The following is an 18,933-nucleotide window of genomic DNA, read 5'->3' on the forward strand; positions in this document are numbered from 1 at the left end:
AAGGACAATATTATGAAATAAATTCCCCTTTTAATTCATGCTTCACATTGCATTTCCCAAAAGGAAGAATCCTGCTCAAAAAATGGTTCTTTAATGCCTTATACGTTTAACTCCACTATTCTTATGGGATTGAATGCCACTGTCCTGTTGGTATTCAATGTTCTGACACCTGATTTGACCTCACGTATGTTCTAAAACCTAAACCTGCAGAGGAAATAATGAACATTCCAGATACAGCAGTGTTATACTCTTTGCTGGCTGGGACGGGGTCAGGAAGGAGAATGTCATGTTAATCATGTGAGTGGAAAGGCTTCTCTTTACAGAAATTCTGAGTTGGTATTTAGGCACCAATCACTTCTTTGGTCTTTGTCTTTGTGTAGAAGGCTTAAGAAGAGAGTGGGAAGCTATCTCTCCATCACACACCATAAATAATATAAATTCAAGGAAATAGAAAAAGTTTTGGGCAATCTGTGAGGGAATATTGTTCAATTTCATGCATAATTTTGGAACACCTGCCTCAGGAATGTCAAAGGAGAGACACATGGCTTACTGAAGTGGGCAAAAGAGAACACTCAGGAGTCAACTACAATTCTATGGCGGTCTTTCAGAGACCTCCCGGCTGTAATGTCTTGACTATCTCTGTGATCCAAACAAACACAGAAAGTGGCTATGGTGCCATGTTTTCCAGTTAACAGGGCATTGGCACTAAAGACAGGGACACGCATGCTGCGTTTAATTTATTACTTTGGGGAAATATGTATGAGTAGCTTGGAGTGTTATATATGAATGTATCACTATTTTTAAAATCACATAGTTTTTGAGACTAATTCCTGCCTTGCTAATGAAATAATTAAAAATGATTATGTTGAAGTGTGTGTTGGGCTCTCTTGCCCTGTATGGAGTCCTACAGGAGGCATGCCTAACTAACCTCACATTAATTACATTACAATCAAAAAGAGCAGGAAGGGAAAAAAAAGCAAGACTATCTGGACTGGCTTCTTATTTGATTAATCATCTACTCCATCCTGCAGGCAAGACCCAGCCATGGGCCTGTCATTCTTTTGACAACCTCCTCTTTCCCCCCCCCCCCCCCCCCCACAAACCTGGTTATTTCTCTAGTTTCTTGTTTTCTATTTTAAGCAAGTTTATATTAGTGGAGATGGCAATTCATACTTGAAAACCCATTTACTTTTTGGTAAGCCAAGAAATGTTTTGTTTGTTTTCTATTTTCCCATTTCCAACTATTTTCACAGAGTAACCAGCATTTTCTGGGTAAAATGTTCTCACAGGCAAATAAGATGCTATCAGTAAAACTGGTCATTCTGTTGAAGTCATTTGTTTTTCAATTTAAAAAAAAAATATTTTCTTAAAACAGATTTTTTAGTAATGCAATGTCACATTCTTATTCTATTTCTTAGGTAATAAACACACAAATGTGTTTTCATAAAGTCTGGATGTTTTCCATATAACAACATATGTGTTCCAGGAAATCAGAAAACCCGTAATAAAAGTAGACTCTAATAGCCCAAGAGAACAAAACATGGCCAGATTCATCTTGGCTGTGAATAGCACCCAGAATCTTTCATACATACTTTGCCTGGTAAAACATTTGGCCTGTTGTGTATTTCTCAGTGAAAAAAAAAGTCAGCAAAGGTTAGAATAATTTCTAAAAATGACTAGGAATTTAAGAATTGGCTTTTGTTTCCATACAGTAGAGAAATTACTAAATTGCCACACCATGTTTTATTGTGTATATACATTATATTACATATATATCCAAGTATACATTGCATGTATATTTACATACTATTTATATACATAAACACATATATTGATTTGGGAAGTACCACTGTTCACATAAAAGCATTCAACTTTAAGACAGAGTGCTGGGACGGTAATTTATGGTTTGTCTTCGAAGTTCAGGTTCACTGTCAAATACAGGCTAACAGAATATGCTTCATACTGTTTTTTTCATGGTTGTCATTTGGATTTCCTTCCCTTAATTCAACAAGATTCCTTCCAAACTGATGATCAGCAGGAAACCAAGTATGAACCACTTCATAGTATAACAGGCAAGCTTCTTTCTCCCATAAGCCTGCTTGGTACTAGCTTTTAATGCTATTTTCTGGTTCTTGTTCCCTCTCCCCCTTTAAATCTAATACTCCTTCTAGGAGTTAAGAGGAATTATCCCATCCTTTGACAAACTGTGAGGACTTCGTGATCCATGATAATAGATTTAAAACCCAACAATATTCTATAAGCCAATAATAGGGAATTAGGATCTACTAACAATCACTTTCAACTTTTTGTACATTCATCACTATTCATTTTAAAATTAGGTCCATGAATCACTAATTAAATCAAAATTATAAAAGTGAACCATGCATTAAAACCACATTTTAAATAATTTATCTACAATTTCTATAACTTCTGATATAAAATGGATATCTACTCTTTATATCAGATGCTGACTTGAAATTTATATTTTTCTTAATCAACCTAAAAGTTAAAGATCTCTCATTCTCACTAAAATAGAAAAAACAAACAAACAAGATAATGACAATGGGGATTTTTCAATGTGGAGAAACTGAAAATGATTTAATACAAGCTACACATCACAAAATATCACATAAGGCATATTATAGGAGAACTGCAAACTTAAGGCTAAGATCTAGAACAGAGTTTGGCTTCTTGTGGGGAAGATGAAATATAATTTCATGAAGAAGGTGGCTTTTGTTCTGCCCTCAAAGGTAGAAAAGGCTTTTAACTAGAGGAGGTAAAGGGCAGGGTGCTCCCAGCCAGGAAGCTGTAAGACCGAAGTCATAGAGATAAGAGAATATGGGGCATAATTGAGAAAGGTAAGAGGTCCCATTTTAAGGGATCATTTTGCAGAGACATATAGGTATGGCAGGAGTTGTACTAAAGAATAAGAAACCTATTTGGTAAGCAATTGGAGCTTCTATGCATTTTATTCATAACCTGTATGAATGTGTATTTTTTAACTAGTTTCTCTTACATTTCCTCTCTCACCATTAGAGTATAGATAGTTTATTGTCACTGGTCAACTTTATAATTTGGTCCATATGTTGCAGAATATTCAGGTTTGATTATGATTTAAAAAGACAGAGAATAGCCTCACCCAGAGGTGGATAATGTGGAAATTAAACACAAAAGATTAACTGAGGAGACTGACATATAAATATATGACTTGGGCTTGGTCTATGGTGTGCTTCCAACAAGTTCTTTTAATTTTGAGGGAGTGACATGGGGACAGTTAGAGATTATTTAGAGTGATGACATGGGAGCAGATATCCCAGCTTCCAAGAAAATTATTTAAAGGCAGTGGAATTAGCCAGTTTTACCCTCTGTTTTAGTCAATTTTACTTGTTTCCCACTATCCTCTTTCAGATTCTCAGTTTTACATTTGATATTTAGAGCTATCCAGTATCCTTTCAATGAAGTTATTTTCTGCTTATTAGCCCAAGCCAGATTTTGTTGCTTGCATAAAAATTATTTTGGTTATTGTGGTGAATAAGAAAGATAGAAAGTTTACCTTTTCTGAAACTTACACTATAATAGAGACTAGGGGACTAATTTGGTACTTGTATATGACACATGTCAGTAAATTTGATAAATCAGTTATGTAGCTATTACAGAGATTCTTTTTTAAAAAAAATATATATATATTTTATTGATTTTTTACAGAGAGGAAGAGAGAGGGATAGAGAGCTAGAAACATCGATGAGAGAGAAACATCGATCAGCTGCCTCCTGCACACCTCCCACTGGGGATGTGCCCGCAACCAAGGTACATGTCCTTGACCGGAATCGAACCCGGGACCCTTCAGTCCGCAGGCCGATGCTCTATCCACTGAGCCAAACCAGTTTCGGCAATTACAGAGATTCTGATGAGCATTAAGAAGGACTTGAACTAGAGTTTGAGTCATAAAATAAAACTGAGTGGGGAGGAAAAGAAGGCAAATATCTATATGCAGCCTGAGGTTTGTAGTAAGGGAATAAAGGAGTAAAAAACAAACAAATAAAAACCCCCACACTGATTTTAAAGTGGATATTTATAAAACAAAAGGCACTGAAAATTTAATGACATGTCCTATGGTTATGCATAACCAAAAGGTTTCTCAGGAGTTTTTATCAACTCATACAAAAGATACAAATATCCTCATTATAGAATACTAGAGGCCCAGTGCACAAAATTTGCGCATGGGTGCCATCCCTAAGCCTGGCCAGAGATCGAAGCACGAGCATCTGGCATGGAAAGGTGGGTCCCAGCTGACCTCTGGGCCCTGGACACCACGTGGGCCCCCGGACCTCCAGCAAGCTCCCCTCTGCCTGAGTCACGACGCCCGAGTCTCCACAAGGAGATCCAGTGAGCATAGCTGGACACCTTGGGCCGGGGCACAGTGTGGGCCTCTGAGCCGCCCAGCAGTGCTGCACGGAAGCAGGGCAGGCAGCGTGCTCTCTCCCAGCCAGCCTTGCAGACCAGCTCCTGTGCGAACCCAAGGGAAGCCTGACCAGGCCCTGCGGTCCTGGCAGCTGCGGCCCAGCTCACCCAGAAGAGGCCACACAGGTGCAAGGTGGGCTCCTCAGGGGTGCTCAGCACCTGAACATGGGCTTCCCTGGTGTGCAAGCCCTGGAATCCCAGGGGAGGGTAGCAGGGGGAGTGAGAGTGAGCTTGGCCAATACCCCACATTCTCACCACACCTCCATCCCCTCAACCCCTGCCCCCAGGTAGCTGGTGAGAGGTTGCAGCATGTCACTGATGCTCACCATGTTTCGCTCTGCCCCTGGTAATCAGCACATGTCATAGTGAGTGGTCAAACGACCACCCGAGGGGACAATTTGCATGTTGGTCTTTTATTATATAGGACTAGAGGCCCAGTGCATGAAATTCGTGCATGGGTGAGGTTCCCCTCAGCCCGGCCTGTACCCTCTCACAATCTGGGACCACTGGCTCCTAACTGCTCACCTGCCTGCCTGCCTGATTGCCCCTAACTGCCCCCTCTGCCAGCTTGATCACCCCAAATGCTCCCCCCTGCCACCCTGGTCACCCCATGCAGCCTTCTGTTGAGTCATTTGGTTGTCCCTCACTAACCCCCCTGCTGACCTGGTTGCCCCATGCAGCCTGCTGTTGAGTTGTTTGGTCATCCCTCACTAACCCCCCTTGCTGGCCTGGTCACCCCAGGCAGCCTGCTGGTCATTACTATTACTGTGACAGCATCCTGGACAATTTGCATATTCCTCTATTATTAGATAGATGTTTCATTAGCAATATTCTTGACTCACAATGCTAAGTAAATGTGCACCATTCTCTGTGTTGAACACCATTAGAGTATAGATAGAGAGTATATTGTTGCTGGTCAACTTTATAATTCAGTTCCTATGCTGCAGAATATGTACAGCATCAGTTTTCATTCAACTGTCTAGCTGGGAGGAGGTAGCACCACTGCCCTGGAGTCCACTCCTCTGACCCTGTGTGTGCTGCAGCCTGTGGTACGACTGTGTGCATCTCTTCCTAATCCCACCTCCCGTGATGTCACACTGGTAACCTGCAATCAATCATGCTAGGAGTATTTACACCCAGAAAATAGGCAAGTTTACAAATCAGGGCTCCTTTCTTAAAAGAAATAAAAGCAGATTACCAGCAAACCACTAACTATTTCTCAGAATATTCAACGATGTCTCAAGAAACTACTTTTGGATGATACCTCTAAATGAAATGAAATCATCTTAGAACACAGATCTTAGAGCTGACAGAGTTTCAAATACACTTCATATTGCTTTAAACTTTCAGGTATGCATCATTATCATAATATCTCATTAGATTTTGAACTCCTGGAGAACTGGTGATACAATTATATTCATATCTGCCCTTCCAATCTAAATTCAGGGCAACACACAGATTCTCAACAAACACTGACTCAATGAAAGGCTGGCTTACTCAAGTTTACAGACACACCAAGTATTGAGAACTCTTCTGCATCTAATTGCAATAACATTTCTACTTGTACCTGTTGGCCCTAACCCCTAGACCACATGCGGCTTGCGAGCCACGGTTTGCCGCTCTGTTGACTAATGAGTTTGCCGACCATTGCCCTATACCCCTTTTAATGTCCTTCTCCTTCTCTTTGGACTCTGTCCCTTTCTGTGTCATTCTCTGGTTCCCTTCTGCTGTCATGATCCTTTGCAACAAATCTAGTCCATATAATCATAAAATGGCAAAGCTGGAAGAGACTAAGAGATGTCTAATTTCCTCAATGACAAAACATGGTTTAAAGATTTAAAATGGTTTTCTTAAAATTATACGAGTATTTAGTGGCACAGTCATGATTTAGACTCATGTCTTCAAAAGTTTACTCTAGTTGTCATCTTTGTAGCACTCAAAATAGTCACAGAATCTGTTGGATGATTCACTAATATCTTCTTTCTCTCTCTAAACAGGGGCTTGAGAAGTAGCCTGGAAGGAGAGTACATTGATGGTATTAAAGAGAGGTACCATATGAATTCAGTTGGCAATAACTTTTCTTTATTCATCTATCCATTTAACATATTTATTTGTCTATTCACAGCATATTTATTGAATATCTACTATAAAATAGGAACTCTTCTGGGCTTGTGGAATTCATAATTGAAGATAATATAAATGATGATGATGATGGTGGTGATAATGATCATGATGAAAACAGACAAACATCTCAACCTCTAAATAATTTGTATTCAAGAGAATACAACTGTCCTGGAAATGTTCCAGAGTTACACTTGCTGTTCAAGTTCAGGGATGTGAAAAGAGAAGGAGAATCTCTGTTCAAGAATGAAGTTGTCCTTTAATAGTGATAATATAAATAAGGAGAATCTGTGGCTGCCTATTCCTCTTGAATTTCTAATGAATATTATACTTTATTTTGTTTGTCACCTTGTTAGTTGCTATCATTTTATATATACCATGTTAAGATTAAATCTAAAAAAGGTGCCCTACAATAATATTTCTTTTCTTTGGAATTTGCATTCCTCCCTGAAAATATATTTTCTTTAGATTAAACACATAAGAGCAAATTTGTTATTTACTGTGTATTAGGTAATGGAGCATCAGACTCAGCACTTTTCTACCAGGAATGTTTTCAGTGTAAGATGAGATGTCTTAAATTGCTTAAGAATTATTGTTAGGTTTTTCCAAATGATTATTTAATTGCCTGAAATAGTTCATGAAATTCTTTTAGACAAAACACATTTCCTAAATCTTGACAATAATCATTTCATGGATAAGGAAAATCAGGTCAGATGTGGTAAGGGGTTTAATGAAGGTTTGAACCTAGTTCTTGATGACAAAGTAGATCTCAATGTTGCCACTCGTGTTAGTTTCCTAGGGCTGCTATAACTAAGTACCACCGACTGGGTGCTTAAAGCAGCAGAAATTTATTCTCTCACAGTTCTGCAGGCCAGAGTCTGAATTCAAGGTGTTGGCACAGTTGTGCTCTCTCTGCTGGCTCTCTATGAGAACCCAGCCCATTCCTTTCTCTTGGCTTCCTGTTTTTCTGGAAATCCTTGTCATCCCTGGACTCATATAAGTATCAGTTCAATCTCTGCCTCTTTCACCACATGGTATTCTCCCCTCGCGTCTCCCTGTTTCCTTGTCCCTTCTCCTCTACTTATAGGGATGCCAGTCATATTGTATTAAGGCCAACCCTGCTCCAGTATGATCTCATCTTAACTTACATCTTAATCATATTTGCAAAGACCTTATTTCCACATTCTAAGGTTCCAGGAAGGACATGGATCCCAAGGCCACACTATTCAACCCAGTACCCCAGTAAACTCCGGTGCTGAGATCATCTGCCTCCTAACTATCACCGCCCGCCCCTCCCCACCCCCCCCCCCACACACACACACCTGGCTCCAATTGTATGTACTGGTATCTGCCTATTTATTAGACTCCTGACCAAATTATGTAGAAATATATCATATCTTTAAGCATCTTATAATTTCTCTGCCATTGTTGTTTCGAATACTTTAAAACATCTTATATATCCTATGAGCTCTGCAAAATGTTTCTTCATCCTGGAAAAAAAAATGTGACCCTCTTTGTTTCAAATTATAGGAGAAAATAGCACACATTTCCTACCCTTGGACACTCACATGGCCAAAGAAAACAGACTGTGAAAATAAATACATTTCTCTGCTGACTCAGAATTGCTAGAGATGTTTTATTGCATGGAGAATGCCTCCATTTAGAAAATGTCCTGGGAAACTGAAAGTAATTAAAGGGAGAGTGGAGAAGTAATAATGCAGAAAGCAAAGATTCTTCAGGGTGGTGGAGGGGCTGCTGCTATAGGAGAATCTTCTAAATGGGAAGAAAACTACGTGTAACTAGTGGTGACAATTGCTGTCTATTCCTGTATTAATGGGAGAGTGCATATTTTTGGAGTGGAAACAGGCGGGTAGATAAAACTTTAAAAAAACCTAGTATGAGGTTGAAAGGAAGTTGAGGGCTATTTTTAACCTTAGGATGTTAATTTGGACATGAGAAAAAAGCTGGTATGTTAAATGTAAAAATCTGGATGTCATATTATAAGATCTGAAAAAAATAACCTAAGTTAATTTAGCTACTTTAGTTCATTTGAATCTAGATGGAATCTAAGGAAAGATGGAAAAAGCAAGCAGGTTTGATAGTATAGATGGTTTCACCTTCTCTGAGGGCTGAATGAAGAACACACATAAATGAATACAGGAAAAAAAATTTATTTAAACTTCTTTCTCTTCCTTTGTTTCATAAACATTCATAGTAGCAGATCCTATACTATCAGAATTTTTGTGTCCTTTTTACAACAATATTTTACAGGAAAGCTATGTCCCATTCTGGGCATTCTTATTCAACAAAAAAGAAAATTTGTGCAAGCATATTATCAAAATTTGATCAATTTGAATTTTATATGAAAATAATGCTTCCTTTATCCAGCATTACTAGGAAATGAAATTTTCCTGGCTAAGTACTAACACTTAAAGATCATTTATTTTTAATCCTCACCTGAGGACATGCTTTTATTGATTTTAGAAAGAGAGGAAGAGAGAGCGAGTGAGAGAAAAACATTGATGAGAAAGTGAAACATCAATACATGGATCAATTGCCTCCCGCACGCTCCCTGACCCAGGGTAGAACCTGCAACCCTAACTGGGAATTGAACTGCCACCTTTAGCTGTAAGAGAGGAAGCTCTAACCAACTGAGCCACACTGGCCAGTGATAAAGAGTGTTGTTATCCAAGCTTACTGAGACATATGTGTGTGTGTGTGTGTGTGTGTGTGTGTATTTTTCCTTCTTAAAAAGCCTTTAAAAAATCTGTAAAGGAGCATGACATCAAAATGATGGTTAAATAGATGGTCCCTGGCTCACATACCCCACCGCCTCCCCACAAACAATACTCTGGCAGCCATCCATGGACAAACTGTCTTTGCTGGAGCTTTAAGAATCAGGTAGGAAGTTATGACCCCCAATGTGGAGCCCAGGACCAGGAGAGCCACTTTGAGAATGCAGGCCCACACCCTGGTGGTGGGCTCATTGAATTCAGTCCTGGCTACAGACTAAAAGTAGCCCTGTCCCCCTGCTTAGCTGAAATTTTGCACCAGTTCCATCTTCCAAGGGATCTGGGAGGAGCCATCCCTGTCTGTGCCCTTAGTAATAGGCCACTGGCCTTGGACTCAACTGTGGATCCTAAAGCAGTCCTGCGACCTGGCTCCAGTCCTAGACCACCCCTTCTACGGTAGTCTAGAGTCATTCCTGCCCATGCAGGGACCAGCAACACTTGTTTGTGCCCCTGGGAAGCAGGACTGTCAACATTAGTCCTGGCTGTGGACCCTGAAGCTATCCTGTGATTCAGTTCCAACCCTGCTCTGCTGTGGTCCAGGGGCAATCGTGCTCACACAGAATCTGGCAGGAGACATGCCCATCTGTGCCCCTGGGAATAGGCCAACTGACCTAAACCTAACTATGGTTCCAGAGGCAGACTTGTGACCTGTCTTGAGTCCTGCTATACCATGGTGAGAAGGCAGAGCTGCCCACCCAAGGACCTGGCGAGAGCCATATCCACCAGCTCGCCCAGTAACAGACCTATTGCTCTTGGACAAGACAGCAGATCTACAAGCAGCCCTGTGACCCAGCTATAACCCTGCTCTATGATAGTCATAGAGGCAGTCCTGCATGCCCAGGGATAGAGTGGGAGCCACCCATGTGTACATCTCCGGTAACAGGTCTGCCATCCGCAGGCTTGATCACAGACCCAGAAGAGATCCCATGACCTGGCTCCAGTTCTGCTGGACTGTGGTTCTGGAGGCAGTCTCATCCACTTGGGCCTCCAACAGGAGCTGTGCACTCCCATATCCCTGGCAACAGGCCTGCCAACCTTGTTCCCATCTGTGGACTAGTAGCAGCCATGTGATTCATCTCAAGCCCCACTAAATTGTGTTCTAAATGTCCTAGGTCTTGTGAAAGAGACAAGCTCCTCTCGGTCTTGAGGAGCTCAAAATTAGAGGGAAATTGTGTGTGTGTGTGTGTGTGTGTGTGTGTGTGTGTGTGACAGGAGCCAAAAGTGAAAGAAAAGAAACTGAAGCTATAGAATAAAGGACAGAGAAGACTTTTATGGGAGAAGTTGAGAACAGAAATGATCAAGAAGAGATATTTACTCTTGGAAAAATGGAGGTGTTTTTTTCCTGAGACAAATGGTGACAAAAAAAAAATTTGGTTGTAGATATAGGTATATTTGGAGATGAAAAGATAAAATTAAAGGTATTTGTTATAAAATGGCTCTAAATTCGACTAGAAGCCTGGTGCACGAGATTTGTACACTTGGGGTGGGTCTCTCAGCCCAGCCTGCACCCTATTGCAGTCCCAAAAGCCCTCGGGGATTGTCCAATTGACGGCTTAGGCCCTCTCCCCGTCAGTCGGACATCCTTAGCACTGCCACGGAGGCAGGAAAGACTTCCGCCACCACTGCGGAATTTGCCAGCCATGAGCCCGGCTTCTGGCTGAGCGGCGCTCCCCCTGCAGGAGTGCACTGACCACCAGGGGCAGCTCCTGCATTGAGCGTCTGCCCTCTGGTGGTCAGTGCGTGTCATAGAGACCAGTTGTTCCGCAGTTTGGTTGAATCGCATATTAGCCTTTAATTATATAGGATTCAAAGGATATAAAAACATTGACAGAATGAAGAAAGTCCAAGGGAGAAGTTGGAGGATTTGAGAATTGCTGCAGAAAAACAGTGCCAGGAATGGGAAACACATGTATCTGGGATCCTTGAAGGCCCAGCTAAGGGTCCAAAATTTCTAGTTGTCCCAGTGAGCAGGAGCATCAGCAGTTTGGAAAATACAAATGGTCATAGCAATTCAATTTTAAAGATTGATAAAGTCATTATGACCAAACATGAGCTGGATACTTGTAACTATTCTACAGGGATGGTCTGATAAATACTTGCAATGTGCTTATCAGAGTTCTTGGCACATAATTAGGACCCATATTTATATTAAAATGAAAGAATCCTATATAATAAAAGGGTAATATACAAATTGACCAAACAGCAGAATGACCTGTTGCTATGACGCGCACTGACCACCAGGGGCAGACACTCAACGCAGGAGCTGGCTCCAGCCCACAGGTCTCAATTGCCCGATTGTAGGCCCCAATCGCCTGATTGGGGCCTACCGGTCAACCTCTCAGTCCCTTCCCCGGCCAGCAGGCTCCAATCACCTGATGGGAAATGGGAAACGAGGGGTGGGTGGCGGCGGACGTGGGCAGCATCAGGCTAAGGTCCCCGCCCCACCGGTCGCCCCACACATAGAGGGCGACTGGCATCAGGGGATAAGGCCGGTGAGCAGGCAGGAATGGCCAACCTCTCAGTCCCTCCCCCCAGCCGGTAGGCTCCGATCACTGGATGGCAAATGGGGAACCAGGGGTGGGTGGCAGTGGGGGGCAGAGCCAGCTGCCAGCAGCAAGGGAAGATGGCCCTGATCACAGGCCAGGCACAAATTGTGTGCGCCGGGCCTCTAGTAGGACATAATAGAATTCAAAGTGCTGATTTAGAATGGAATTGTGGTGTTTGATAATTACATCTGAGATTACTAGGAAAAAAGTATAAAGAGGGTGTTTTATAAAAAGCACATAAAGCATTGAGGATCTAGAATTTTTTTCATGTTATTTACTAGAGGCCAGATGCATGAAAATTCCTGCACTGGAGGGGTGTCCCTCAGCCCAGCCTGTCCCCTCTCACAGTCCAGGAGCCCTCAGGGGCAGAAGGTGACCCAGCAATCAGGGGAAGGCAATGCCCCCATCACACCTCTGCTGCTGCTGCTGCCGGCAGCACAAGCCTTGGCTGGCCCTGGTTACCTGAGCCTCAGGCGGCCCTGGGCAGCTGGACAGCCACCATCCAAGGCTTGCCTACACCTCGGGCCAGCCCTGGGTGGCTGGGCAGCCATCATCGGTGGCTTGCCTGCACCTTGGGCCGGCCCTGTGCAGCTGAAGGGGACTCTGGAGGCAGTATCGTGGAGTGGTTGGACCCACCTGGGGGCGGACCCAGCTGGGCTGCATGCCTGCTGCCCCGGAGGGGCTAAGGGGACTGGGCACCGCCATCTTGTGGTTGTGGGCGCTGCCATCTTTGAGGGTGTGGCAGTCAATTATCATATTCCCTCCTTATTGGCTGTGAGCGCCACCATCTTCGTGAGGGTGTGATGATCAATTAGCATATTCCCTCTTTATTAGATAGGATGTTGGAAAAGAGGTTTAGGAGGAGTAATCAAGAGGAAGAGAACATAAGAATTAGATGAAAATTTCAACCTGGATTTTCAGAGCCTGTTATAAGGTCCAGAAAGTAACTGTGAGATTTGGTTAATGAGGAAAAATATTTATGAAGGTGACTAGCACTGAAGGTCAGTGTTTTATACAAGCTCAATCACCTGGAAGTTGAGATTGTCCAGAATTTAGGATCCAAATTAAAATCATAAAAAAGATAAGAACCCCGATGTGTGACTAGAAGAATAAAATTTTGGAAGAGGCATCAAGTAGGAAAAAGACAATGACCCTATTGTCAAGCATTAAAATTTTTAAGACTAAATTTAAAAGAGAATAAATTGCCACTTAAGGAAAACATCTTAAGTAGGAGAAAGTCAGATTTCAGTTAAGGGGATTTTTTTTTTTTAAAGAGTCAGTGACAGGACTTTTGTTTTCTTTATGCAATAGAATAAGAATTCTAGATTGTAGAGAAGAAACAGGAAAATGGAAAAAGCCTACGGAAAGGTAAAAGTTGACATGGATGAAAAGACAGTCTGAAATATGATAGGTGACCAGAGGGATCTTTACCTTGTGCAGTTACTGCAAACCTACGTAAGAAAGTAGACAATAAAGCTATATTAATGAAACCAAATTTCTGCCATGCTTTTAAAAGAACTTTAGTCAAAGTTATTTTGTTGTCCAGATGACATGAAAATTCCATAGTGAAGCGTCATGGGCAGAAAAATCTTTACCTCCTACAATACAGACTGCTCTTTGTTCAGTATATAAGTAGGATGGAACCTGGAAAGAAATGCTATTCCTCAGAATTACCAATTCTTCTGCATTTAGATATTAAAAACAATGCACGCATATCCCATTTTCTGAAGGAATCACTTACCTCCAAATACACATTCTGGGGTAAAGGAGATGTCATCAAGGGCAATAAAGATGTGTTCATTACCACTCAAATCAGCTTCAAATGCCACCTTAAATGGACTGTTACTGGAGAGATGTACATATCCGTACACCCAACCGGTTCTTTTATTGCCAATCACTGACCACACCAGGATATTTAGTCCAGATTCCTCAATGATATACACCTATGGGTGGGGGAAAACAGAGAAAAAGCAGCTCTTTATGGTTTGGATATTAGAAATATATATACTTGGGTATCTTCTACCCAAGGCAGTATAATCTTTTCAATGTGAATAGAAACTACTTTTGACTTGTTTTGGCTTGTTTCCATGGTGTTTAAGAAAGAAGGAAGCCTGGAGAGTACTCTAAACTGACTTGATGTTTTCAGGTTTTTTAGATGTTGGCTAGTTTTATTTCTGTGCAGTGTACCCAGTCAGGTGCTACAGCTTAAAATAGGATTAGTCCCTCCCTTTAATGGGCCATGTGATAAACCCATTTCCTCAACTATGGCCTGGTGGTTCAAAGGGCAAACTTTGAAGCAGACTGCCCCACTTGAATCCTGTAGAGAGCGCCTGGGAAGGCACATGGGCATTCCTTTAAATTGTCAGCTGAACTCAAGGCAACAGGCAAAGCCCCGCCCTGGGAACACACTTTGCCAAAAAGGCAAGGGTGTTATCAGCCTGACCTTCATTTCGGCGCATGTGTCTGGTAGTGAGTTTTGATATGTAAATCCAGTCAAGCACCAGGAATGCTGGGGCCTACTCAGGAATGCAAATAATCTCCATTGTCTTGACTTTTGGTGAAACTTCCTGGTATGTGGGGGTATAAAATATACACGCTGCATCGGCTATGGGTCACTGTTTCTCCCTCAGAAGAGGACAGTGGTCCCACCCGGTCCCAGCTTTTTCCTTCCATTTTGTGTCCTGTCTCTTTCTTTCTTTTATTTCTCAATCCCCAGCTCCTCTACTCAGGAACTGGAGCCGCTCTCTAGCCGCGCTGGACGCGGAAAAGAGAGAAAATAGTTACAGAATCCTGGTTCCGCTCTTCATTGGGCATCCAAGTTCTTAATGAAAGAATGGAGTCTGGCAGTGTGACAGCTCAGTACCTTGACTATAATATTTTCTATATGTACATACTATGGTTATAAGGTGAGCACAATATGTTACATTGTCTTTTGTTAATTAAATCTTTGGTTTTGTCATATTAATTTCTGTGTATCAAATTGGACATGGTAAAAACTATAACATTTTTAAGCATCTAAAAAGCTGGAGGTGCTATACAACTAGAATCTCTCATTGCTAAGGAGAAATCCATGTCTAACTAAGGTTGTATCACTGAAGAAAAAGAAAACCCTCACAGTAAGTGACTATGAGAGTTTTCAAGTAATTTCAGAAACTAATGTCAGAAAATATTTAATATTTTGACAGAAAATCTTCCTGAATTAATTAACATCAATATTCAAGATGTTCTAAAGTTCAAGGACTAATAAAGTTCAGGATTCAACAAAAAAGAAATGAAATAGAAATACAGTTAGTTTTGAAACCAACTCTTGTGCCAATTTTTAATCATTTTAAAACAAAAACCTGTCATTTATAGCTCTCTTTACCAAAAATTCTGTGCTTAAACAACAAAAAATGTAAAGCTCCAAAGTTATTTTCCTTTTTTTTACTGAATTTAATAGTGATCAGTTCCCCGGATGATCAGTAATGTACTTGAGCAATCCCTTATACTACTCTTGCTTTTATAGAAAAACAAGACCCAGAGAAAACACATAGATAGTAATTTTCTTGCATTGCAATAGTCTTGTTTGTGCAATGACATTCCCTTTTATTAAGTAATCTTACTTTCTCACTTTTTTCTTAGTGTCAAAATTTATCCTATAAAAATCTATCCAAAACGTATACTAACACAAGAAGATGATAAGACCATTCATCCTGCTGCTTAAGATATTATATTGACACTAGAGGCCCAGGGCACGAAATTCATGCATGGGGATGGGGGTCCCTCAGCCCAGCCTGCACCTTCCCCAATCTGGGACCCCTCAAGTGATGTCCCGACTGCCCGTTTAGGCCCGATTCCGGTAGGATAGGCACTAAACAGGCAGTCGGGACATCCCGCTCACAATTCAGGACTGCTGGCTCCCAACTGCTCGCCTGCCTGCCTTCCTGATTACCCCTAACTGCTTCTGCCTGCCAGCCTGATCACCCCCTAAACCAGGGGTGGGCAAACTTTATGACTCGAGGGCCACAATGGGTTCTTAAACTGGACCAGAGGGCCAGAACAAAAGCATGGATGGAGTGTTTGTGTGACCTAATATAAATTCAAAGTAAAGGAGCGGAGGGGAAAGCAAGAGAACCCTCAGCTCTTTCGGCTCCACAGGCCAGATAGAACAGCTGAACGGGCCGGATCCGGCCCACGGGACGTAGTTTGCCCACGGCTGCCCTAACCACACCCATGCCAGCCTGATTGATGTCCAACTGCTCCCCTGCCATCCTGTTTGCCCCCAACTTCCCTCCTCTGCCAGCCTGGTCACCCCTAACTGCCCTCCACTGCTGGCCTGATGGCCCCCAACTGCCCTCCCTTGCAGGCCTGGTCCCTCCTAACTGCCATCCCCTGCTGGCCATCTTGTGGTGGCCATCTCGTGTCCACATAGGGGCAGGATCTTTGAATACATGGGGGCAGCCATCTTGTGTGTTGGAGTGATGGTCAATCTGCATATTACTCTTTTATTAGATAGGATAGAGGCCTAGTGCACAAGTGGAGGCCAGCTGGTTTGCCCTGAAGGGTGTCCCGGATCAGGGTGGGGGTTCCCTTGGGGCATGGGACGGCCTGGGCGAGGGGCCTGTGGTGGTTTGCAGGTTGGCTACACCCCCCAGCGACCCAAGTGGAGGTCCTGGTATCTGGGGTTTATTTATCTTCTACAATTGAAACTTTGTAGCCTGGAGTGGAGCCAAGCCTTCTGCTTGCTCTGTGGAGGCAGCCATTTCTGTTGGGATTTATGTATCTTCTATAATTGAAACTTTGTAGCATTGAGTGGAGGCCTGGGCCTGCAAGGGCAGGTGGAAAGCTTGGCTTCCTCCATCGCCAGGGAAACCCAAGCCTCCCTCCTGCTCTCTGTGGCTGCAGCCATCTTGGTTGGGTTTATTTGCATATTCCCTCCTGATTGGCTGGTGGGCATGGCTGCTGGGCATGGCTGGTGGGTGTAGTGGAGTGATGGTTAATTTGCATATTACTCTTTTATTAGATAGGATTCTAGAAATACTACCAAGAATTGTCAAATATTCCAGACCTGGAAATCAAGCATGTTGTCAATGTTTACCACTATAAAAAATTTGAAGTCAAACCAGAAACTCAACTGTTAATGGACATTAAACAAAACAGTAAAAATAAATCAAGGCGGGGGGGGGGGGCGTGCGGAGGTTAAACTGAAGAAAAATAGAAAGCTTGCACAGTTTGAAACCTGAAAAGTGAGATTTTAAAACCAACATTTTGAAAAAGCAGATATTTCTTAAGCAAAAATCACTTTATATATTGATGTTTCAATAAATGAAATATGCTGTCTCAACATGAAAGGAATTTGAGTCAGTTATCTGTTTCCAGTCTCACACATAAGAAAACATTCATCCCAAAGACTCTTCAGCTCCAGGATTTGGTGGATACATAGTTGTCACATTTATGCAAATTTCCCACACCCCCTTTTTTTTTTTTTAATAAATCTTTATTCAGATTATTACAATTGTTTCTCCTTTTTCCCCCCAAAAGCTCCCCTCCACCCAGTTCCCACCCCACCTTCTGCCCTTACCTCCCCCCCCACTGTCCTCATCCATAGGTGTATGATTTTTGTCCAGTCTCTTCATGAACCCTCCATACCCCTTTCCCCCTGAGAATTATCAGTCCACTCCATTTCTATGCCCCTGATTCTATTATATTCACCAGATTATTCTGTTCCTCAGGTTTTTAATTCACTTGATTTTTAGGTTCACTTGTTGGTAGATATGTATTTGTTGTTCATAATTTTTCTCTTTACTTTTTTCTTCTTCCTCTTCTTTAAGAATACCTTTCAGCATTTCATATAATACTGGTTTGGTGGTGATGAACTCCTTTAGCTTTTTCTTATCTGTGAAGCTCTTTATCTGCCCTTCAATTCTGAATGATAGCTTTGCTGGGTAGAGTAATCTTGGTTGTAGGTTCTTGCTATTCATCACATTGAAAATTTCTTGCCACTCCCGTCTGGCCTGCATAGTTTCTGTTGATAAATCAGCTGACAATCCTATGGGTGCTCCCTTGTAGGTAACTAACTGTTTTTCTCTTGCTGCTTTTAATATTCTCTCTTTGTCTTTTGCTCTTGGCATTTTAATTATGATGTGTCTTGGTGTGGTCCTCTTTGGGTTCCTTTTGTTTGGGGTTCTGTGTGCTTCCTGGACTTGTAAGTCTATTTCTTTCACCAGGTGGGGGAAGTTTTCTGTCATTATTTCTTCAAATAGGTTTTCAGTATCTTGCTCTCTGTCTTCTTCTGGCACCCCCATAATTCTGATGTTGGTACGTTTGAAGTTGTCCCAGAGTCTTCTTACACTATCTTCAACTTTTTGGATTTTTTTTTTTTGCTTTTTGCTTTTTTGGTTGAGTGTTTTTTGCTTCTTTGTATTTCAATTCTTTGACTTGATTCTTATGTTCCTCTAGTCTGTTGTTGGGTCTCTGTATAATATTTTTTATTTCAGTCAGTGTATGTTTAATTTCTAGTTGGTCCTTTTTCATATCTTCGAGGGTCTCGTTATATTTATCGGCCTTTTCTAGGATATTCTTGAAAAGCCTTATAACCGTGGTTTTGAATTCTATATCCAGTCGTTTGTTTTCCTCCGTTTCTTTCGTTTGTGATCTGTTTCTTTGACGCCGCATTTTCACTGCTTCCCTGAGTTGGTAGGGTAAATTTGTGTGCTAGGTTTCCTATATGGCCCAGTGGGTCGGCCTCCCCAGTTAACCTGAGGTGGATACTCTTGGTGCACTCCTTTGTGGACTGTGTGTACAGCCTTGTTGTAGTTAAATCTTGATTGTTGTTGGTATCACTGGGAGGAATTGACCTTCAGGCCAGTTGGCTGTAAGGATCAGCTGCGTCTATGCTGGGAGAAGTTCAGTGCTGGAGACAGCCTTATAGGATTAGACTTGCCAAATTGCAATAGCCTCTGTGCTCGGCTTGGATGGGGTGGAGTCTCAGGGCGGAGCAGACAGTCTTGGCTTCCCGTCAGCCTTGCTCTTGC

The 18,933-nt window shown here is 42.1% G+C and overlaps 1 protein-coding gene across 1 annotated transcript in view; it reads right to left on the bottom strand.

Annotated features, from left to right (window-relative positions):
- The window catches only part of MALRD1 (MAM and LDL receptor class A domain containing 1), a gene marked incomplete at its 5' end in the record, with an annotated part of 676,620 nt that overhangs the window by 139,930 nt on the left and 517,757 nt on the right, over positions 1-18,933 (bottom strand). Inside the window, one exon of the mRNA XM_080679375.1 lies at positions 13,662-13,863. Within this exon, the coding sequence (XP_080535501.1) occupies positions 13,662-13,863 (202 nt within the window). The remainder of the gene's footprint in view (positions 1-13,661; positions 13,864-18,933) is intronic.

Source organism: Plecotus auritus (assembly GCF_963455305.1).
Source record: "Plecotus auritus genome assembly, chromosome: 1".
NCBI classification, from domain to species: domain Eukaryota; kingdom Metazoa; phylum Chordata; class Mammalia; order Chiroptera; family Vespertilionidae; genus Plecotus; species Plecotus auritus.